General features: G+C 46.6%; 1 protein-coding gene across 1 annotated transcript; it reads left to right on the forward strand.

Moving 5' to 3' along the window:
* On the forward strand, window positions 1–18,815 carry TCF25 (TCF25 ribosome quality control complex subunit). The gene is made up of 18 exons (XM_035120144.3): window positions 1–240; window positions 1,514–1,663; window positions 2,086–2,160; window positions 2,581–2,714; window positions 4,869–4,934; window positions 6,825–6,907; window positions 7,959–8,089; window positions 10,584–10,683; window positions 12,166–12,259; window positions 12,524–12,616; window positions 13,254–13,359; window positions 13,744–13,903; window positions 14,659–14,746; window positions 15,411–15,569; window positions 16,007–16,097; window positions 16,953–17,032; window positions 18,021–18,093; window positions 18,575–18,815. The coding sequence occupies exons 1-18, from the start codon at window positions 28–30 to the stop codon at window positions 18,737–18,739; spliced, it is 2,061 nt and encodes a 686-aa protein (XP_034976035.1). The 5' UTR covers window positions 1–27; the 3' UTR covers window positions 18,740–18,815.
* Window positions 18,816–24,302: the final 5,487 nt, after the last annotated feature.

Here is a 24,302-nt window from a genome sequence, read left to right on the forward strand (position 1 = left end):
TCTTGCCCGGGGTGTTACGGTTCTATTATGTCGCGACGGGCCTTAAGGAGACTGAGGGGGGAGTCGCGGGGGCAGTCGCCTCTGGGAGGCCTCGATGTGGGAGGCGAAGAGGAGGAGGAGGAAGAGGACGGAGGAGGTGGAGGAGGAGGCGGCGAAGTGCCGTCGTTGTCGGGGGCTGGAGGCGGCAGGAGGCGGCCCCGGCAAGAGCCGGCGGGTCGGGTCACCAACCTCTTCGAGCTGGTGAGGGTCGGGTCTGCTGAACTGCCGCCAGTGTGGCCCTGAAGCGGGAGGAGGCTTGCCATAATGGCTCAGGAAGAAGGAGAAGAAGAGGCAAAGGGCCGCAACCCGCTTCAGCTTCCGCTGCTTTCCCGTAGTAGCCTGATAGATGTTTCCAAGAAGCTCAGAAGCAGCAGGGCGTGATGGCAGGCAGCAGACTTTTTATTTATCCTACACAGTTGGAGGCAGTTTATGCTCCTGAATGCCAGCTGAGAGAGTTGCTGTTGAGCTTAGGTCCTACTTGCTTGCTGCCCATAGGCCTCTGGATGGCCATCGTGAAAAGAGAAATGTTGGACCAGATGGCCCTTTGGCCTGATCCAGCAGTTAGGCACTTCTCCCTACCCCAGCAAATGGTATTCAGTTGAATACTCTCTCAGTATGTGGAGGTGCCACTGCTAGCTGTCATAGCAAATCAGAATTTCCCAACTGGATCAGCCCTAAGGTCATGTAGTCCAGCATCCTGTTCCCCATAGTGATCCAGCAAATGCTTTTGGGAAGTTTAGAAGTAGGACCTGAATTCAACAGTCCCCACCCCCACCCCAAAATCTGGTACTTATAGGGATTGGCTTTGTATTGGGAAGCTCTATGTGCCATGAAGTTGTCTAATCTTTCTTAAAGCAAGCTGAGCTATTGGCACATATTGTGTGGTGACATTAAGTTAATTTCTCCATTGCATGAAAATGCACTTTCCTTTGACTGCTGCTGGTCAGCTTTGTTTACTGGCCCTGCATTCTAATATTATAAGAGAGAGGGAGAGAGAGAGAGAGAAATGGGCCCATTTAATCTCTTCTCTTCTCCCCCCCCCCCCCGTTTTATAAACTTGGAAATCCATCATATATTGAATCAGGCCATTGGTCTGTCTAGCCCAGTAATGTCTGCTCTGAGCATAGCTGCCAAGTTTTCCCTTTTCTCACGAGGAAGCCTATTCAGCATAAGGGAAAATCCCTTTAAAAAAGGGATAACTTGGCAGCTATGACTCTGAGTGACAGTGGCTCTCTGAAGCATCAAACCAGAGGGCTTTCCTAGCTCTGCTTTCTAAAGTGTGTTTTACAAGAAATTGAACTTGTGATTTTCTCCATCAAAGCATGACCTGTTTTATCACCAATGAAAGAATCCATATCTCTGCATAATTCTGCTAGTCCGCAAAATGAAACAAACACAACCTATACTTTTATTTCATGGAATGATTAGGGAATATGTCCTGTTTGTTCAACTGGACTAATTTTTACCTGCACAGATAACCAATGAAGAAGCAGAGGATGATGTAGCATCTAAAGATGACAAAGATGATTCCAGGCTGCAGGAGGAGGGTGACACAGGGAACAAAGAAGGTCTCAAGAGTGACAGGCGGAGAGAAGGAGGTGAAACAGAGCAACCGGACCAGATGGCAAGTACCCTGTAGGCAGCTGGGACAGTAACACATATAACTGTGCAAAAGAGTAGTGAGTGCCTCAGATGTATCCCTAGAAAAGTCAGGGTGCTCTTTCCTTGGGAAACCCTTATGCATATAATGTGAGGCTGTGTAGATTCTGCTTCCTGGACAGGAAGGCTGCTGTGACATAAACTGACAAACTTGACTTTCAGGAGTCTGATGTGTTACATGATTGCATCTAATTCCTAGGATAGCCACTATGCAAATGTGTCCTGTGTGTTAGAATGTGTGAATCAAGAGATGATTTATTTAAAAAGAAATTCTGAAGTAATGCTTAAGTTTTTCTCAGGACTAGATCCCTTAGTTATGTTTCTACTTCTGATTTGATGCTGCAATGCATATATTTTAATTGTACCATTCACTTTTATTTTTAAAAGCCTATTTCAAATAACAAATCACGAAAGAAAAAGAAGAAAAGAAAGAATAGGAAGAATGCATCTGGCGAGTCTCTGGTAAATATGAACTAAGATTGTGGGTTTAGCATATGAACTAAGATTGAGGGGGGTGCCAAGTGAGGCTGGCTAATGCATAAAGGAAGGATAAGACAGGGCTGGATGAATCCCACCCTCCTGGCCACCTTGGGATTTGAAATATTTATATACCCTTGTGTAGGATTAACTCTTTAAAATGTGGTGGGGACGTAATTCTAGCCCCAGTGAAAGCTGACCAGTTAGATGTAGTGAGCAGAGACTAGATGTCATGACAGATACACAACCACACCATATTGGTAGAAGCAGGTGAAGAGACTTGTGCTACAACAAGTTAAAGCAGTATGTTTGGGTATGTGGAAGGCATTACAGACAGCTCCTTTATCAGGGGCTCAATCTCAGAAGATTGCAACTTTCTTTGTAAACTTTCATGTTTCTTAACAGTGCCCTGGAGATGAGGATGATGCAGAAGACATCGAAAGCATCCTTGTGAGTATTGAGAACTCCAATGGGCCACCTTGCCAGAGCCAGAGCACAGTTGTCACGGACCATCGGCCTTTGCTCTACATAGAGCACAGGTAAGAGGTCGAGTCTTAAGAAGGCGTTTTCCTAACCTAGGGACACTTGGGACTGGGAGCAAGTTGACCAAATGAAGTCTGTGGCTTGTGGAATGTTTGTGGGAGAAACCAAAATTCTTGCACAAAAATACTTTTGCTTTAGAACGGAGGTGGCTAAGTTGCAACCTTCCATATGTTGCTGGCCTACTGCTCTCAGCATCCCTGACCATTGGCCATGCTCAGTGGTCACAGGTTTCCTCCTCTGCTTTAGAGAGTGCTGTTAGAGCTTTTGTTGCTTTCTTTTTTCTGTTTGTTTTGCATTTAGACACCATTCACAGAAGTCCTTTATCTTCCTAATAAAGTCCATGTTTTATATTGTCACATCCACATGTATTCTGTGTGCTGTGGAGGTTTTGATATCTTGCCCAAGTTTCTTGAGCTTGCTCTTTATTTGCCAACAAAGTACCTTCCAGCATGCAGACTGTTTGTCTTCCCCAAAGATGAATGGGGAAAACAATCAGGGTCAGTGAGCAACTCATGTCTGGGAGTTGAGGCATGTTTTGCCACCTACCTTAGATTTTCCCAGTTGCTGCTTTGTGAACTATTAAAGAGACTGGAGAAGGACCTGGTTGCTGCTGTGGGGAATAGAAGTCCGTGCAAGAGGCAGCATATTATAGCCAAGGTAGTACCCTTCATATGTTGTGGACTGCAGCTCCCAGCATCTCGATGAGTATTGGCCATACTATCTGGGGCTGATGGGAGCTGTGGTCTGCAGCATTTGGAGGGCACCATGTTGCATATTCTTTATCGGGGAATTGTGGCCTGACAATGTCCTGGGATTAATTTCTATTTTTTTTCTATTTCTTTTACTTTGGGTTCCAATTCTTTGGAAATCCATAAAGCATCTATCCTTGAACTGCTGTCATGAACATGGGAATAAAAAGTGATCTGTTTATCAAACTAATGTTTTACTCTCCAAATCTCTATCAGATTTAAGATTTGAACCAAATCAAAGAAGGTCTTTGGTAATCTGCCTTCTTTTGTATCCTTTTTCCAATCTGATCTCTGTCATTTTCGAAAGCTGAACTTTTGAAGTAGCATGCGTTATGTAGAAGGGCAGATCAAATGACAAGCTTCCCTCAGTTTATTATTACATGAATGATGCACCATTTTCACTCTGACCATTGAAATGTCTGCCTTAAGTCCTCCTTTCACTTGGGAGGCGGGGGTAGTGGACCTGCCTGCATATTTCAAACCTTTCTCCACAACAGGGGTCAGAAATATATTTGAATCAAAACAGAGGGTTGCATTCTAAGAGATCAGAATTCTGCACCATATTTCAGAGAGTGCAACTGAATTCCAGCCCTGTTTACGGTTGCTTGTAGGATTGCTGGCAGTTTAGTGGTGTGTTAGATGTCTTGCACTGTTTGATCAAGAGAGGGCAGTATTGGCATTTTCTGTCTAGAAGCTATTTTGTAGCAATACTGAAAGCGCAAGGAGTGGTGAGATGAAAATACAGTATTAAGCTGCCCTGCTTCTTGCTGTGTTTGTTTACTGTAGTCCTTATTGGTTCTGCCCTTTTAAATATAGCCTCTGCTCCTCCAGTAGTAGAGATAAGTGAAACACTCAGAAGAGGTATGGAAAGAAATGTAAGGCTAGGTAGGGTGTTTCAGCAAAGGGGTTGCTGAATATATCTTTTGGGGAGGGCCTTTGCCATGTCTCACTACCTGTAAGCTTGAATCTGTCTCCCAGAACATCTTCATCAGGGACAGGAAAATTTGTGGCCCTCCAGATGTTGCTGAACTCCAACTTCCATCATCCATGACCATTGGCCAGCAATCTGGAGAGCAATGGGTTTCCTGTCCCTGACTTACGCCTAAGCAAACTGAAGCAAATTGGTGTTTGTCACCCGGCTGCCTCTGGCTCCATTTCTGCTCCTTCCCTTGTTGCATTAAAAGAGCCCTCTTGTAACAGGCAAAAGGCCTGTCTAGTTCTCAAAGTGGCCAATCAGATGCCCAGGGGAAGCCCAGAAGCAGGACCTGAGTACAACAGCGCTCTCCCCACCTGCTGCTGAATTTTAGATTGTAAGCTTCTCAGGGCACAGACCTGTTTCTTATTCTTTGTATATAATTAATAGAAATAAATAGGTGGATTTGTATTACATTTTTTCTCCAGGAACTTGAATCCAGAAACAGAGCTGAAGAGATATTTTGGGGCCCGAGCAGTTCTTGGTGATCAGAGGTAAGTTCAAACTCTAGAAGTGTAAAGCATGTGCTTAGTTAGGTCCTGTGGGAGACTAAAGCATCTGCCAGTTGGCCTATAAAAACATGCTTTTTGCTTAAAGTTCTTAGGCTGAGGAACTCTGAATGCCTCTTGCTTAACACTCCACTTTTAGACTGCCTCAGAGACAAGGGATATTGTGGAGATCTCAGACATCACAGAGTGCTGAAGATGAGGGAAATGGGACCTTCTCAGCACAATAGCTTCAGTGTTTCCTTAGAGATAGTGTCAGTTTTTAACCCTTTGTGCTAATCTAAGCAATCTCTTTAAAGCCCAGCCTACAAGTGTGAGGTGCCTGGATGCGGACCAGTACTTGTAGGTCATTCTGATGTGGTAGGAAGGAGGACATGGTGGTGACTTTGATCCATGATTATGCTGCTGTTCCAAGTGCAGGAAGCAGCTTATAATTTCTTCAGGAGGGCAGGGAGCCAAGACAGATATCTGAAGGTTCAGGAGCCATGGTCCCAGTTCTGATAGGCACAAGCCAGCAGTGTGCTGCTGTCTTAAATACCTGTCCTGTTGAGCTTCTTTTCCCTCACCGCCTTGCCATTCCCCAAGTATCAATTAATCAGCTGAATTTACTGAGGCACTACATATGACTCTCTGGTTTGTTTACAAAGAGCGTGTGAGCAGCCTGCAGAGTTGAACTTAAACATGTTTCCTCTCTGCGTGGGAGATCTTGTGGGTGTTTGCTTCTTTTTGGTGCATTTTATAATTTTTTGTGCTGTGCTTGTAGTTGGTGCTTCAGCAAGATAGCGGCAACTACTGGCAGAGCACAGGAAAGTGTAGAGCAACCTTCACTAACCTGGTGCCCTGGTTTGTCTTACAGTTCTCATCAGCCCCAGTCAGCAGCTTGTACTGGCTGGGGCTGATGGGGGTTGTGGGAGGCAACAGGTGGGGAAAGGCTGAAACAGAGAGAAATCTGCTAATGAAAAAGATGGCTTCCTAGTTAGGTAGGTGGGAAGGAGACAATATCTGACCTTCCTAATTCTGAGACACCAGATTGCATTTTTTCCCCTTATGTTATTTGTATAGCATAATAAATTTACAGTAATATCTATAATATATGGTTCATTATTAGTGGCTGGTACCAGATTATATTTATGATACACAAGCAGGTAACCACAGGAGGAAGCCAGGGCAGGTCAGTCACATGACAGAGCCCTTTCATGGTAAAAGAATGCTTCAAATGAAGCCATCAGCCATGTGGACTAGAAGACCAATCTGGAAATTAGATGAGGGCTCAGGTAAATAAATGCCCCTTAAGACAGGGCTTATTGGAAATCTGGATAGGAGATGAAATGCTGAGCCATCATATGGAGCAGATTGAAAATTGTATTTTTTGTTTTGTTTTTAATGTTTTATTGTGGGGGATTACTGTGTGTATTTTTATTGTTTTATTGGAATGTGGCCACCCTGAGATTGTTTGCATTAAAGAATGGGATATAAATTTTATAAATAAAATAAATATTGAAAGTAATTTCCATCAGTTTGTTCAGCTAAAATAACATTGTATTTTAATATTTTGTTGGAAGCCACCCAAAGTGGCTGGGAAAACCCAGCCAGATGGGCGGGGGATAAATAATAAAAATTATTATTATTATTACTATTATTATTATTATTATTTTATTTTAAATAAAAAATTCCTTCAGTAGCACCTTAAAGACCAACTAAGTTTTTATTTTGGTATGAGCTTTCGTGTGCATGCACACTTCATCAGATTATTATTTTATTTTGCCTAAGTGTCTCTGTTTGTTTGTTTGTGTATGTGTCTCTCTCTGTGTCATTGTGGTAAACCTTGTGGTATTCATTGGTCTTGCATTCAGTCTCCAAGTTCTATTTCTTCTGCAGGCCACGGCAGAGGCAGCGCCAGTATGTCCGCAGCACGTGGCTGACAGTGCCCAAGAACACTTGGCCACGCCATAGCAAAACAGGTGAGAGGCTTTCCCTGCTTCCCTCAGGTGCTCTGTGCACTCCCACTGGCTTAAACACCTGCGTTGGAAACACATGCCTGGTTGCTGATTCCATCTTCATTGCTGTTACTTTAGTGCAATCTTCCCCTTCCACTTAGTTTCCTCCAGATGTTTTGGACTACAACTCCCATCAGTCCCAGCCAATTTGAGAAAGGCTGTTTTATTTAGTGTGTGAGGAAGTACAACTTCACATGTCAAGTAGTAGGACTGTGTGTGCTGAGCTGACATGTAGGAGCAGTGTGTTTGTATGTCACTCCATCCACCTTTCTCTTTATGTGACCAAAAGGAGGTCTCTTCCTCTGTGCCTGGAGTCATTGCACAGTCTAGCTTTCTGGAAGATGTTGGAAAGGAAAATTTATCTCCTTACCCAAGTATCTATAACCCTGACTGCCCACACTTCTTTGCCTGTGTGCTTGTTTGGAGCCTCAATTTGTTTTTAAGCCTGGAGAAAGCAAGAATCCTTGCTTTGGCACAAGGGCAGGGAATCTTTGACCTCCTAGGTGTTGCTGAACTACCACTCCCATCAGCCCCAGCAAGCATGGCCAGTAGCCAGGAATGGTGGGAGTTGTGGTTCAGCAACATCCAGAGCAGCCTTCCTAAACCTTGGATTCTCAGATGTTGTTGGACTCCAACTCCCCCTAGCTAATGGGAGCAGTGGTCAGCAATGATGAGAGTTGAAGTCCAACAACATTTGGGGACCCGAGGTTGAGAAAGGCTCATCTAAAGGTTTCCCACACTTGCTTTAGGGCAGGCACCCCCAAACTGCGGCCCTCCAGATGTTTTGGCCTACAACTCCCATGATCCCTAGCTAAGAGGACCAGTGGTCAGGGATGATGGGAATTGTAGTCCAAAACATCTGGAGGACCGAAGTTCGGGGATGCCTGCTTTAGGGAGTCAACTAACAGAACTAGTTAAGTTTGGGTTGGGCATGCTCCCTTAGGTGCTGTAAATATATTGCATCGTGCATTAACAGCCCTCTTTCTCTCCCCTTCCCATCCCCAATTCTGCCTAGGCATATCCATGGCGCTGCTAGAAACAAAGCGAGGGGTACAACACTTTGCATTTGAGCACCATCGAGAATACCAGCAGGTGCAGTTCAAGTTCTTGGATGCCGTGGAGTCCATGGATCCAAACAATCTAGTGGTAGGTTCTCAGTCAGACAAGGCCCTGCTGCGATGATCAGAACCCACCTGTAAGAATGGCAGCCGTTTTTTCTGTTGCCAGTACCTGGTCTCTGAATATCCAGCAGTCTACTAACCTGTATTGTATCAGGCGTGTTGAATGTTTTACAAGAAGGACCTTCCTGTGTCAGAGCAATGGTCCAGGTAGCTCAGCATTCCATCTGTGGAATTGCTCTGATCCAAGACTGGCAGTGGCCACTGTAAGAGGTTCACAAGCAGGGCATGTATACTGTGATGTCCTTACACTCTGGTGGTCAGAGGTGGACAGCTGGAAAAAGTGGTTGCAGCCAGCATGGGCAAGAAGTGCCATGTCTTGGGACCAAATGAGATGTGTCTTTGCTCACGTAGTTTGCCATGGCTTGCAGGGGCAGGGAGCCAAGTCAGATTGTATCCCTTTGCCCCATAGCCACAGTCATGATCGGAATTTCTCCTCTCCCTGCACAACCTGAAGGGGAGCTTCCTTTGGTATTCCCCATCAGCAAACAGAATAATTGAATCGTAGGCATAGGTGGGTGAGCAATTCTGGTTGCGAATGTGGCAGGGGGAAATGGTTAAGAAGGCTCCTTCCCCTTCTGTTTTTAAACTCAAACACAGCAGAAAACAAACTGCATGACAAATGTCTAGTTTGGCCTTCGGAGTACAGGACAATGAGTTTGTTATTACATGGAGATCTATGACAAAAGACAGCAAACCCTGTTGCATTCTGGGCTCTAGTCCTTCACAGTACATAGCATAGTCACAGATCCTGCATCCTTTTGCCCAGATCTTATGCACAATGTTTGTAAGATTTGGACTGAAGGGTTCAGTGACTAAAGAGACCCTTGGTGGTGGTGGGTTTCTAAAGCATTATCTGCTGCCATGTTTTTGTGTCTTGGAAGATTTTGCTACTAGTGACTGATGTTTCCACCCAAGCCTTTTCCAAAAGCAAGCTATATTGGTAGCATCACAACATCCTGAGGCAGTGAATTCCAAAGGCTGACTCTGTATTTTGTGGGAGGGTAACTGGAAGTTCTTCCTTTGTATCTCTCTTTCTGAAAATTCAAAAATCACTTTTGTGATATTGCGATATAATTATGTTTGTTGACGCTTTGGTCTGTACTCCTGGTCCTGTGGGGAATCATAGAGTTGGAACGAACCCCCAAGGGTTATCTAGTCCAGCCCTCTGCAATGCAGGAATCTCAGCTAAAGCATTCATGACAGATGGTCATCCAACCTCTGCTTAAACACCTCCAATGAAGGAGAGTCTACACCTCCCAAGGGAGTCTGCTGCGCTGTCGAACAGCTCTTACTGTCAGAAAGTTCTTGCTGGTGTTCAGTCTCAATCTCCTTTCTTGTAACTTGAAGTCATTGGTTCGGGAAGAGGCAGTCTGTTCTGTTACTCTATGGAGCAGAACTCTGATGTGGAACAAGTCTCTCCTGCAGCACAAAAGTTGCCCTGCCTGTCATAAAGGAACTTCGATTTCCACATTGGGCTTGCAGCCATTGTTGTTGACCTGGATTAACTCATCTAGAAAGCAAGCTGAGGACGCCCCTCGTGCCTGGGACAGAAGGTGGGGGTGAGCAAAGAGAGCACTGAGTGGATTCTAACAAGCAAGATTTGAATAGGCAGATGCACTATTTTTAAACTTCGTTTTCCAGCTTTGAAGAAAGGAGTGCCTAATTTCTCTTGGTACTGTAGCAGAACAGGCTCTGCTTTGAGGCTTTTCCGACCATATCCTGATGAATTAAGTTGGGCAACAACTTTGATGGCACACACAAAGCACGCAAATCATTCTTGGCCTAATATTAGCATAATCAGGACATTGAGCTTAGAGAGCCCCCAGCCTCCCCCCCTTCCCCTTCCTCAATGAGGGCATACACGGCTCTTTGAAACTTCACTGTTCTGTTTTCTAGATAGAAGACCCTTTGTCTGGGGAAGACTCACGCTTTGCACTCTCACCACTCATTGCTTGGGCATGGGATCTATGCTTGATGGGCGTCTTTGGCTTGGGGCAAAACAGAAGGCAGCAGTTAGAAGCTGCAGCTTTGCAAATTCAGATGACACTCTCAGTTGTCGCAATGCAAGCCTTGGCACAGTGGGTCATGGTCAGACCAAATGTCTGCTGAGTTCAGCATTCTGTGGCCTACAAGTGGTCAGACAGATACCCCACAACTAGAGCTAGGTGATCCTGTTATTTTCCAGCTAATTGTGATCGGGATGGGAGCAGGTTGAGGTTGTGATTTGGGAGTTCATTCAAGGTGAAGTGCAGCCCATTACAGTTTCACTTAATACATCACTTCGGAGCAATCAAAGAACTGAATGTTTCACATCTTAGAGTAATTGTTTGTTCCCTAGCCTGTTATTGTGTAGCCTACTGTTTTCATGAAATGTCATCCTCCGGGTCAATAAAATATGAAGAGAAGGAAATGGCCATGTCGCAAATTTCAAAATGCTTGCTTCATCTGTCTGCTTGCAGCTTTTGCTCCAGATGAACCCTTCGCATGTAGACTCGCTCTTACAGCTCAGTGATGTCTGTCGGATGCAGGAGGACCAGGAGATGGCCAGAGACCTTGTTGGTAAGAAGCTGAGGGCAGCCAGAGGAGAAGCTGGGAGGGCTGTGCTGTGTTGCTTCAGCTGCTCCTGGAATTATGGTTCTCCGCAAAACAGAGGAGGGAGTCTAGAGGGATGCATGTGTTCTAAAGAGGGCCATGCCTTCCAGAATAGGGGATTGTGGGAGACATATGTGTCACCAGCTAGTAATCCAGAGCATTGCTCTTCACCCCCTAGGATGCAACTGTTTCATAGGACACCTGGATTAGGAAGCACCTTCCACTTCCTCTTTGGAATCAGTCTTGAAGGGAACAGGGCCTTCTCAGTTGTGGCACATCATCTATGAAGACCCCTTTCAGTTCATCATTGTCCCACTCTAGCCATTTGGACAACAGTAGAATACTTTTTTTTAAGTATTTCTAGCATTTAGTGGGAGCTGGGTTTAATGCTGATTTGACTGAGAAATGGGATAACAATATTTTTAAAAAAAGGAACTCCAGGATAGGGGTAACCAATATAGCATCCTCCAGATGTTATTGATTCACAACTCCCAGCATCACAAATGGTCAGAGATGATGGGAGTTGCAGCCTACAACATCCAGGTGGCATCATATTAGCTACCCCTGCTCTAGTGCTACAGGAGGGAACCCCCCCCCTAATTTCCTAGGTAGCTTGGACCAGAGTGGGATTGCTCTTGTGGCTACCCACAACAGCAAAAACCAACAGAACCAGGCAGAGGGCCTTCTCGGTAGTGGCACCCGCCCTGTGGAACGCCCTCCAATCAGAAGTCAAAGAGATAAATAACTACCTGACATTTAGAAGACATCTGAAGGCAGCTCTGTTCAGGGAAGTTTTTAATGTGTGACATTTTAATGTATTTTAAATCTTTGTTGAAAGCCGCCCAGAGTGGCTGGGGTACAAAGAATAAATTATTATTATTATTATTATTATTATTATTATTATTATTACACTATAACTTGCTTTCTTACTGTGTGTTATTAAATCTGTATTGCATAGTTTGTTTATAATGCATAGTGTATACATTAGATTTCTGTTCTAATACTTCAAATGCATTTGCATCACTCAGGCAGCTTGCAACAGTTAAAATCACAGTATCATTAAAAATCCACAATATTGTTATGTCTGGGCTAGACATGGAGGAAGGCCTGTCTACCACAGCTGAATGGCAGTTGCAGAAAACCACAAAAGTGGGGACTGCTCTTGTACTTGAGTCCTGTTTGCTGATTTCCCATAGGCTGGCCACTGTGAGAACAGGATGCTGGACTAGATGGGCCATCAGTCTGATCCAGCAGGCTTTTCTTAAGTTATGATGATCTTAGGCAGCATGCAAGTTGGTAGGGAGGAAGTAGTCCTTCAGGTATCCTGCACCCAAGCCATATGGGCTTAAAGTATTAAAATTTAATACCTCGCCTTGTTTTTGAAGAATATCATCAGTACATGAAAGAAGGTGACTCAGCCATGCCCCACTCTTGATGCCTCTTTTGCAGAAAGAGCCCTCTACACCCTGGAGTGCGCCTTTCACCCAATGTTCAGCCTCACCAGCGGGACCTGCAGACTGGACTACCGGAGGCCAGAGAACAGGTAAGAGTCCCATTGACAGTGCCAAATGAGAATTTGCTTGCTCAGTCAGGACTTCTCACTCTAAATATACAGTAGATGAATTTTGCAGAAGCCAGGAAAGGAGTCGAACCAGAATGTGTTGCCCTTCATGGCTGATCAAGCCTGTTGAATCTGTTTCAAGTTGCATTACTGGGCCTCTGTTTATGCCCTTTTCCATGCTCAGACTGAATTGTTGTTGTTATATTGTTAATCATTAATCTTTGCTTTTTTTGCTGTGCCTCTCAGAGCCTTCTACCTGGCTCTGTTCAAGCATATGATTTTCCTAGAGAGGAGAGGTTGTCCTCGCACCGCCCTGGAGTTCTGCAAACTTATTCTGAGGTAACTACTGGTTCTTATAAGGCAGCTTTAGGACTCTGGTCTGTCTTTTAGACTTGGTGGGAGGACTAACCAGCACACCTGTTTCCCACCTCTACTCTGAGCAGGAGTGTGTTTACATAAGGTAAACACCATTAGGTCCAGTCGCGACCGACTCTGGGGTTGCAGCGCTCATCTCGTGTTATTGGCTGAGGAAGCCGGCATACAGCTTCTGAGTCATGTGGCCAGTATGACAAAACTGCTTCTGGCGAACCAGAGCAGTACACAGAAACGCTGTTTACCTTCCCGCTGTAGCGGTCCCTAATTATCTACTTGCACTTTGACGTGCTTTCAAACTGCTAGGTTGGCAGGAGCTAGGACCGAGCAACGGGAGCTCACCCTGTCACGGGGATTCGAACTGCCGACCTTCTGATCAGTAAGCCCTAGGCTCTGTGGTTTAACCCACAGCGCCACCCACGTCCCCTTAATTTCTCTAAAAGTTTTTAAGGCGGCAGTTAACTCCCTTATGTAGACACAGAGAAGGGTTGATTAATTTGCTGGTTGGTCTTAAGGTAAAGGGACTTTCTTGCTGGTTGGTTTTGCAATAGACTCACGTGGTTTTTAATCTCCCCACCCTTGCATTCCACTCCCATCTCCAAAGCCTTGATCCAGAGAATGACCCGCTGTGCATACTGCTGATAATTGATTTGCTGTCGCTACGAGCAAGAGAGTACGCCTTCCTAACACGCATGTTTCAGGAGTGGGAGGTGAGTTGCTAGTGGGTGACCCTGGCAGGAAGTGTGCTGAGAACGGAAGAGTCTGGCTGAGTTGTCAGAAGGTTACCCTACCACCTGCGGAAGAATTAGGTGTGAGTCACTCTGGCCACAGCCTGTGGTGCTTCCGATTCCTCTGGAGCTGGTCATGACTGCAGCCTGTTCATGAGCAACTCTTATAATGCAATTTTCCACTAGAGTTACTGTTGGCTTTCCGTGTTTGGTTTTATGGACTGTTAATGGGTTGCATTTAACTGGTAATTTTCTTTGTGGCCCCATTTAGGGTCAAAAAGTGGGGTACAAGTTTCTTAAAAATCAGCTCAGCTGTCAACCAGATACTTACGTAGCTTCTCTTCCTCTTCTCTCCCCCACCTTTAGGGTCATCGGAACCTGTCTCAGCTCCCAAACTTTGCCTTCTCGGTCCCTCTGGCATATTTCTTTCTGAGCCAGCAGGAAGACCTCCCAGAGTCGGAGGTCAACCAAGCCCACGAAAGAGCTGCCAGCCTCATTCGGCAGTCACTGGTCATGTTCCCGAACGGTGAGTCTGTCTGTGTAAAATGTTCAAAGATGGGTGTACAGAAGGCCGCAGCTGTGAATAAAGCCCTTCATATTCCCTCTGCAGTGGTGGCTCAGGGAGGGCAGTAATGCTAAACCTCAGAGGGGGTTTGGTTGCTTTAATCAATATTTCTTGTGACTGGTTGTCTCCTCTTTGCCCACGCTTTCCCTTCAAGACACTGTCACGCTTTAGCCAGGAGCAGCACATGGGTCCTCCCTTTCATCATGTTGCGACTGCCTCATCCCTGGGAGGGGCCTGCCCAGTTTCCCCTTCCAGCCCCAGGCTCCGAAGGGATATAAGATCTGCCAAGACAGTCTTGCATGGCTGAGCAGTGAATGTCTTCTGCTCCAAACAAAGGGAGTCCAGTTTGGGCTGTTGACCCATGACAAGGCACACCCTTTCTGCTCCTTCACAGCGACTTCAAACAAAACCCCTTAAAAATAATAATTAGGGGCCAGAAAAAGGTCTCTTGTGTGGCTTTAATGGCACCTCACTCCTTGCAAGTCCATTTCATTCAGAACTTGTTTCTGTGGTGGGAAGAATAAAAAAAACAAGAGGCAGAGCAGTAGGATTGTGATTATGAATGAAAGCTGGTGAGTGAGGAGGGTGGAGGGTCTTTTGCTCAGGTTCCATATTGCAGAAACAACATTGTGACCCATTCTGAGCACCCTTGCAGCAGCATTTGTGGGGGTTGGAGGTCTTTCCCTCTCATTTCTTTCTCTTCATGCCTCTTCCAGTTCTTATGCCTTTGTTGGATCGCTGTAGTGTGCAGCCAGATTCCACAGTAGCATCCCATGCGTTCTTCGGACTGGATGCCCAGTTAAGGTAAGGAGTGTGTGAAAATGCCCTTTGCAGTCCAAGAAGATGCAAGTCTTACAGGAATGGAGTGAGGTGTTTTATGGTGTCAGCAGCTGAATCTTCTGGGTCTCAGATTTTGCAACCTATTGAGTACTAGCAAGATTGGAGGGAGGTTTTTCAAAATACCAAGGGAAGCATCAGAATCAGAGGATTGCATGTCAGCAACGTGAAGTCAAACTGGGTGCTTGTGTTGTCAATTTCTGGGGCTGATTGGAGTAAGCAGGAGAGCAGAAGCTTCTTCTAATGCTTTCAGCAAGCTTCAAGGGATCTCTACAGCAAAGAGGCTGGGAAGGTTTCTGTTTCAAGACTGTCTGGTCTGTTGTTGCCACAGTGTCGGAGGGGCAGGTCACAGTCTATGGAATGGGCATAAGGATGACTCTGCCTCTGACCCTTTTCCCCAGGACAAGGGCAGAATAAAAGTGTAATGTGTTGTGCTCTGCTAAAAGTGAAAATGCCTTATTGGGTGGCTCAGCTCCACTGTCTTCATCAGCCTTGATGCCTAGGAATTGGAACTGATGCCTTCTACTCTTGTTTCTCTTCCCGTGAGGAGTTGCCCTCAGCAAGTCTACCTCTAAGGCAGCAATGTGCTTTAAGCTGCCGTGTTTAAAGGTGTCTCATTTTCCCTCTGCAGTTCGCCCCCTGTGCTGAACCAGCTGGTTGCCCTCTATCTTGGGAGAACCCATTCCCTCTGGAAGGACCCGGCTGTCATGGCCTGGCTCGAAACAAACGTGCATGAGGTGTTGCGGATGGTGGATGCCAAGGACCCAATGTTGGAGGAGGCTGAGCAGAAGTGAGTCTCTGCACCTGCTCCAGGCTGATGGCGGGCAGAATTCATTCCCGCTCTGTCTCCAAGCATTCCCTGCCATATTCTGCTGACTCCTGCACCCTGTTACCCTCCTGTTGAGAGAAGAGAGTATTCAACAGCCGGTGGGAGGAGGGGGAGAGAGAGACGTAGCTGGGCAGTGGGCTGTGCTTGGTGCCTGCTTAGATGTGCCCAGCTAATTTGAGGGTGTTCGGGAAAGAAACCTTTTTGAAGCTATCCAGAACTGCTAACTGGACTGACCGAATGCAGCTACTTTTGGGGGATTCTGGCAATCTGTGAGCAGCCCTAGGTGCCAATGTGTTTCTGCAGAGGAGGCCTTTGCTGACATGTGGCTGGGGAAAAGAGCTCTGAGTGATGCATATAGCAAATTAGAGCCACTTCTCTGAAATCCTTTTGGCCCTTAGGCGAAAGGCAAGGTACCAGAACGCTCCCAGGAATGTCTACCGCCATGTGATCCTCTCGGAGATAAGGGAAGCCACAGCAGCATTGCCTCCGGTGAGAGAATGGATGGGGCAGGGGCATAGCTGCACCTCACAAACCTATTTTTTATGGGGAGCATATCCTGTCGGTATCTCTTCTTCTGATTCTGCTCAATATGGCCTTTCTGGGTTCCCATATCACACTTCTTTCGGCATAAGAAGCTGGCTGGCATTGAGCTGCCAATGGCCCATCCTGTACAGTGTTGTTAGCTGGAGAGCCGAGGGTTCCCCCAGCACTGTTGCCTGATACCATTTAATGGGAATGTCTGGGATCTTAACAGCTCTACTGCCAGGTAGGCCCCTCCCACCCGCAAGGGGCCTTGCTAGCCATCCCAGGGCTGCATCTGTCACCACCTTCAGAGCAGCCACATTTTTTCTTTCACAGTTCTCCCAGCTTTTACAAAGTTCTCTTCTCCTTTTGTCTCATATTTCTAGATTGTAAGCCTACAGACAGGAACCCGTTTTTTATCATCGTTTTTTGTGTACAGCGCCTAGTGCATATTTGGCACTTTATAAGTAATCCAGTAGGTAGCAGCAAAGGGAGGGAAGCAAAGCAGGGCCACTCCATCGGCTCTGCCCAGAGATCACTTACATCAGGCGCCTCTCCCTGAACTGTTTCCACTCAAGCTGGCCATTGTGGGAACAAATATTGTAATTTTAAGAAGGGGTGCCTGAATTTACTTCTCTTTTCCCTTTGGGGACATGTATTTTAGACAGGAAGCCTACTGACAACGATTGTCTTGTTAGTTACTGCTCTTCTGTAAGCTGTTCTAGGAGCCTATTCGCTGAAAAGCAGGGTAAAATTGCTACAACTAAATACAAAGATGGTGATGACTTCTGACCTGGATTCCATTTCCTTCCCTCTCCCAAGGAAGTGACCTCCCAGCCGATAATGGGGTTTGACCCCCTGCCGCCTCTGGACTCCATTGTTTCGTACACAAGGCCAGAAAGGTACCGCCTGTTGCTGCTTCCCACACACCTCCATCTATTTCAGTAGTTTGGATATTTACTTAGGTCTGTGTCAGCCTGGGGTAGACAAAAAAACCCAGTAAGGACCAGAAGTGGTCCAGTTCTCTGAATCTTTTAAACATGCATTGTGTTTACGAGTTTTTATACAGGCAATGGAAGCTGGTCCATTAGGGCAAATAGGGCACTGCTCCACCACTCTCAGTCTTCCCTCAGTAAACTCCCCCATTTACTTACAACCAGCCTAGCAAGTGTCACTGCCTGTCAGCTTCCTCCTCCTCAGCCTCAATGCTGCTCTTGTAGAACTCAGCAAGGAGAAGGATGGGAACAAAACTAGAAAGCTAGAATTAGTTGGGTCCACCTCTCACTTAACTCTGGCTCCTCTTGGTCTCCCTGCTTTCTAGTCCCAATGGACACCAGGCCAGCCTGCCTGCCCATCACGCTCATTATTGTCTTGTCTGAGTAGCAGAGGTGCTCCGGGGAATCAGGTAGAGAATGTTCTTCCCCATCGCCTCCTATTGGAGATAACAGGGATGGAACTGGGACCTTTTGCCTGCAGAGTACATGCTTTGCTCATAAGCTGTGGTCAACCTCCTCCTCAGTGCATCAAAGACCCACCCTCCCTCCCCCATGTTTCTTTGTCCTTCCCACGCAGTGGGCCAAATATTTATTCTTTGTGCATTGCCTTTTGTATCCCACCGTTCCTCCAAGCAGTTAAGATGACATAAAATCTGCCCCTTGCCCCTGCGATTGGTCGAAGTTTACCCAGTGAGTTTCATAGCTGAGTGGGGATTGGAACCAGAGTCTTCCTTATCTTAGTCCAGCACTAAGATCCGTTACACCAGACTGTCTTTCTGGATAGTAGTCCAAAATTGCACGCTCCCTGGCTCATGAAGTGCCATGACGTACCCCTCTCCTAGGAAAGAGGAGGAGGAGGTCCATTTGTGACCAGACTTTCTCTCTTTTTTTCCAGGGCAACCCATCCAGCCAATGAAAGCACTTTATCTCTCTTCTTTCGCTCACTCTTGCCAAACTTCAACTTGCAGGTATGTGGAGTGTGAAATGACTGGCCTAGGTAAGGCAGACATGCAGGTGGCTGCATGCTTCTGAGTACTAGATGCTGGGAACGGCAGGAAGGGAGAGTGCTCTTGCACTTGGGTCCTGCCTGCAGGTTTCCCATAATGGGCACCAAGTTGGCAACTGTGAGAACAGGAGGCTGGACTAGATGGTCCCCCTTTTGCTTGATCCAACTCACATCAGCCCATCTAGTATGCTTCTACAAATGCAGTCTGCCAGGTTCTCCCCCTGAGAAGACTGGAGTGTCCAGGCCATCCTCCCCAAGTGTATAGTATTTATAAGGAGCAGAAGAGGTGGGAGGTGGAGAATTTTCAGCAAAGAGACTGAGATGAGCTTCTTTCTAGCATTTCTTCTGAGGACCCCAAAGACTGGGCTGGTTTTCCTTCAATACCCAGCACCACTTCCAGTCAAGCTGCCTTGTTTAACTCCTTGCCCTGTGCTATGTTTCAGGGAGAAGTCAGAGCTGGTGGAGAGGAAGAGCCGGGCGCAGGACAGAATCTGAACCAGGGTGTGAACAGACTGATGGCAGCCATGCGGGACATGCTGGCAAATATCCAGTTCCAGGAGCCACCACGGGACGACAACCCCGAGGGGGATGGGGGAGAATGGGACTAGGCCCTTGCACCCCAGAACTGCCTTTTTGCCCCTTCTGTAACTTCCCTTGCCACAAAATAAACAATCATAAGCCAGAGGGGTAGAGTGCCTCTGTGCCTTAAACACGCACACACCAGGAAAAAAAAGGACATGGTTATCATCTTGGCACAACTGATAGGGCAGAAATAGCCCTTTGCTCTGAAAGCTGCACACAGTTGCTTTCATGAGATCCAGGTTTCGCTAACATGCGACTGTCCTGCCTAAGGAGAGGAGCTGCAAGCAGTAGACTGGGGAGGCACACATGCCCCCATCTGAATTCCTTTCACAGAGAGATTTATTGTCTCAATTGCCTTCCTTTTCTCAGTGGCTCCTGCCATTGAAACCACATAGGTTAAAGCACCAGCCTTCAACTATTGGATCAAGACCCACTACCAGGTCATTGCCTGTTCCAAGGTGGGATAGTGCAACAGCAGCAGCACCACCACCATATAACTATATGGTGTGAGGGGGGTGGATGTGTTACCAAATGCATGTCCTGGATTTGGAAAGGTTGAAGGCCACGGGACTAGTGGATGTGTTTTAAAGTTGCTTGGAGGTGTTCTGCTAATCAGAAAGGATCTTTAGTGCAGTTAAGATATGCTTTGTGGGAGGGAGGATATAGAAGTTCTGTGTCAGTGACTTGCTCTATCAAAATAAGCAAGATATAGAAGATCTGTTTCTCCTCATGTTGTTATTCAACGTTTAAAAATAGCTGCCTGGAGCAAACTTGATGTTTGGGGAGGAAGTGTTTAAACTTTTTCACTCCCTGACCTTTTTCATGAACATATTGCCCACCCCAGAGCTGTTATTAGTTCCTTTGGGAAAAGATGGGTACCCAGATTGTGGCTGTCTTGTTTCCCCACTATATTACACCCCAAGTTTATTAAGTGTATTTGTCGGGGGGGAAGGAGAGGATTGTGAAAATGGGGGTGGGTTAGGAGTTTCTCAAGCACTGTGTCCTTGATCCAATGTGCCCTCATGCCTGCTCTTAATATGCTTTTGGGACATCTGCTGACATCTTTTGTCATTTGGCTCTTTTTGGGCACCTGTGCTTGTGACCTGTGGGATTGGCATAAGGGACATTAGCACTTTTACTCTGTCCCTGCCTTTAAAGTGAACATCGCAAATCAGCTGGATAATGCAATTTACACGAGCAGGAGCGGCTGCCATGTTCTGAGTTTGACCAAATAATACAAGATTCTACTGAACATAATGAGGATAAAGTTGTTGTTGCTGCTGCTGCCACCTTTAGAGAATGTCCACAGACTTATCCTGGAGCTTAAGCAGTGTGTGTTGTTGTTGTTTAGTCGTGTCCGACTCTTCGTGACCCCATGGACCAGAGCACGCCAGGCACTCCTGTCTTCCACTGCCTCCTGCAGTTTGGTCAAACTCATGTTCGTAGCTTCGAGAACACTGTCCAACCATCTCGTCCTCTGTCGTCCCCTTCTCCTAGTGCCCTCCATCTTTCCCAACATCAAGGTCTTTTCCAAGGATTCTTCTCTTCTCATGAGGTGGCCAAAGTATTGGAGCCTCAGCTTCACGATCTGTCCTTCCAGTGAGCACTCAGGGCTGATTTCCTTAAGAATGGATAGGTTTGATCTTCTTGCAGTCCATGGGACTCTCAAGAGTCTCCTCCAGCACCATAATTCAAAAGCATCAATTCTTCGGCGATCAGCCTTCTTTATGGTCCAGCTCTCACTTCCATACAGTGTGAGCCCCTCAATATTTTCCTGCAGCAGAGTGGGTGACTGGCAGCCCTCTCTAGTGGGTGCAAACCCCAAGTCTCTTCTTTCTTTAAGGGACCAGCACCCACAGTCCCATCCAAACCTCACTCTGGAGCTACCCTGCATTATTTCTGCTCCCCTCGTAGTTGTAGCAGAAGCAAAAGTGTCTGCTGTATCAGGCTGGCCTCTGCACCAGGCATGCTTGACTATTGGCCCTGGCTTTGCAGCCTCGGACCAGACGCCTCCTGAGCAGGGGGTGGGACTGTGTTTTGCCTGCCTCTCTTGGCATCAAAGCAGACATGGTGCATCTGCTACTCTCTTCACACTTTGAAGTACTGCCTCTGGCTTGACTCTCAAAGGCCTCATTGATAAAGCTGTAAATAGAACTATTGGCCGGTTGCTGGCTTAGAGGCATGAAGACATCCGCCCAAGAGAGGATGGTTATAAAACGTATTTTCTCTCCTGTGCCTCTTTCACTTCCTGGCTCAGCCACCAGGCTCTGCTCCCATCCAGGCAACCCCATGCCAGTGTTTTAGGGCTGCACCAAGTGGTTGATTAGCTGATTAAAAACCTTTTGATTGGCTGAAAACAGTGCACCTGATTAATTAGGCAAAGCTTTTTTTAATGTTAATTATCCATGATAAAGATACCAGTACTTCTTTTTATTGCAGACATTCAGAGGTTGGTTTTCAGTATGACTCATTTCGGAGTGCCTGGCAGATACCCTCTCTAAGAGCACATCAAGCCCCTGCTATGAATAGTGACTTGGGGGGGGGGGCTAACACTGGAAGGACAAGAGCAATGAAATTACTCTAACTGGCAGCTGCAGCCTCTTTGGTTTGGGGAAGAGTTGGGATCAGAATCCTCTTGCATCAACTTTTCATTTGGCTTGGCCTTTTGTGGGCTGATAGAGGAGGTTAGCTTGGACTGTTTAATTAACTTGGGAGCTGGTCTAGTGTGCCACTGCTCTGCTAGTGTGTGTAGGGGGAAGTGAGTTACAGAGCATGCCATGTTTATGGGGATATAGTGTCTGTACAGCTTCCAAAGGGCAGGGCGCCAACCTCGTGCCTCAACCAACTGAACCCATGGGAGTCCAAGGGCCTGCTTAAATTGCAGCTGTTTCTTACACACCACATGCCTGGTGAGGGATTCTCCTTGCAAAGACTGAAAACAAGAAGTGGAATGAGCATAAAACCTCCCATGTCTTTATTCTACTCCTCCGCCTTGCACAGGACTGGAGTAGCTTGGTTAGTGCTGCAGCTTGATCCAGATGATTGCTCTTACATTTTCAGAGGGACAGTGGCTGTTGCTGCTTTGTCCCTGGTGAGCTCTGCTTCAACCTGGGATCATTTTCATGTTTGCTGGGCAGCTTCTCTCTCTGGAAGAATGCCAGCTTGTCAGGGGAGAATATTGACTGGGACTGTGATACAGGGGTGAAAGTGTTAAATCCCCTTCCCTGTGTGCTGCAATCCTGATCCTCATTCCCGGTGACCCTTATTATAAAAGTAAAAGCAAGACCTATTCAGTGTTCCCCATGCATTTAATGTCTGCAGCTGGCTCTCTGAATTAGCATCTTAATAACATCACCACATACTTTGGGCAGGCTAAAAATGCTTCTGCCCTAATTCAAAACCCAGAGTCATTAAAGGAAATTACCCTGCTCACCCTGGAATGCTGTGGCTTATCTCCAGTACAAACTGGTTAGCAGAATAGCATGAGCTGGGATCTGTCTGGAAACGGGATGTTAGAGCAGATGGGACATTGGTCTGAGCCAGCAGGAGTATATGATTGCTTACCTCCCCACCCTTCACTCTAAAGTCCCAGGGCAAGTTGAAACACTTCAAAATGGCAGATACACTTTAAGGATCAGCTTGTCTATTAATTGTCCACAAAATATGAAATGACTTCAAGTTATTCTCAAGCCATTTTTACACGAAAGTGTGTGTTTGCATGAATAGGTAAAAAATGGAGTTTGCTGTCCAAGTAGTTCCCACATGGTTTCTGTTTTCCCATCACGGGGGCTGTCACAAGGGTTTGCCTGTTCTTGTACCCAAAGTTCACCCATATTTATTGAAGAGGAAAACCTGCCCCATACCTTAGGAGTCTACTGGAATGGCTCATCTTGTCAGCATCCTGCTCTCACCCTGGCTATCCAGATCCCGGGTTGGGGGGTGGGGAGTAACGGTAAAGGGCCCCTGAATGATTAAGTCCAGTCAAAGACAACTATGGGGTTACAGCACTCATCTTGCTTTCCAGGAGCTGGGACAGAGCAATGGGGACTCACCAACCTTCTGATCTGCAAGCCCAAGAGGCTCAGTGGTTTAGACCACAGCACCACCCACGTCCCTACCAGAAGGAAACTCACAAGCAGGACCTGAGTCTCAGTGTCTGAGTCTCTAGTGGTTCCCAGTGAGTGGTATTCAGAGGCCTACCACCTCCAATGGGAGGTAGCACACAGCCATCATGGCTGATAGCCATGGATAGTCTTATCCTCCATGAATTTGTCTAACTCTCAGGGGCATCCCCTGAGGTGTGTAGTGCCAGTGTGGTGTAGTGGTTAAGAGCGGTAGACTCGTAATCTGGGGAACCAGGTTCACGTCCCCGCTCCTCCACATGCAGCTGCTGGGTGACCTTGGGCAAGTCACACTTCTTTGAAGTCTCTCAGCCCCACTCATCTCACAGGGTGTCTGTTGTGGGGGAGGAGGGGAAAGGAGAATGTTAGCCGCTTTGAGACTCCTTCGGGTAGTGATAAAGCGAGATATCAAATCCAAACTCTTCTTCTGAGAAAAAACGCTGCCCTGTCACCACCTCTTCCACTGCAGCCCACCCACCGCCATGCACCCACATAGCATCACATGTCTGCCACCTGCCAGCCACTGGGCAGTACATGGGCGCACAGAGGAAGAGGCTGACAAGTGCAGGACAAGCTCCATGGAGGCCGGATTGGCCACTCTCCCAGCTTTCTGGAACTTGCCACCCTGAGGGAACTGCCTCACCTCATGGGTGGGCCAGCCCTGCTAACTTCAGGATGGTGGCCATCATTACATCTTGTGGTAGCCCTTGTATCTACGGGTGAAGGGTGGTATACAAATTTAATGCATATTATATATATATATATATAGCAAATTCCAGACTTTAACTAAGCGCTGGGTGGAAAAGTATTTTCTTTGTCTGCATGGAATCCTCCAACACTGAGCTTCGTTCAATGGGCTGGTGTTATAAGAAAAGGAGAAATACTTCTCTCTATCAACATTCTCTACCCCTAACCATTTTAAACACTTCTCTTCTGTCCTCCCCTTACTCGCCTTGCGTCTAAACTAAAAGCCTCCAACTGTTGTAAAGGTAACTGGAAAAAAGTGATCTTGAACATAGTGACTGATTTTGTTTTGAGCAAATGAAATAACTATGACCCCTTTAGGGTCATAAATTCTCTGTGCTTGCAAAACAAAGAGCCCATCTTTTCCTAATGAGGAGAAGCACGCCCCTCTTCATGATATACCACGCTGCTTTGAATTAGTCTGTATCTTGTAAAATGAGCCAGCGAAACACGCAATGCTCTCTCCACAGAGTGAGTTGTTTGTGTCTCGCATGGCATATCACGTAAATAGTTGCATAAGAAGTCACACTTGCATGCCAAACTGTGCTGCTTACAGGGCAAGCTTGACTGCCTTTTGCATGCTCTGCCCTACTAGGAATTGCTAACCCAGAGCTGGGGGGAACCGGAACAAAGCAAGGAAGCATTAGCATGCGTGAATGTTGAAGTGTCATGGAAATGTGATGCTTGCGCACCGTCTAATTGGTGAAATGAGGAAAGTTCTGAA

This window comes from Zootoca vivipara, chromosome 6 (genome assembly GCF_965207765.1).
Source record: "Zootoca vivipara chromosome 6, rZooViv2.hap1.1, whole genome shotgun sequence".
Taxonomy (NCBI): Eukaryota; Metazoa; Chordata; class Lepidosauria; order Squamata; family Lacertidae; genus Zootoca; species Zootoca vivipara.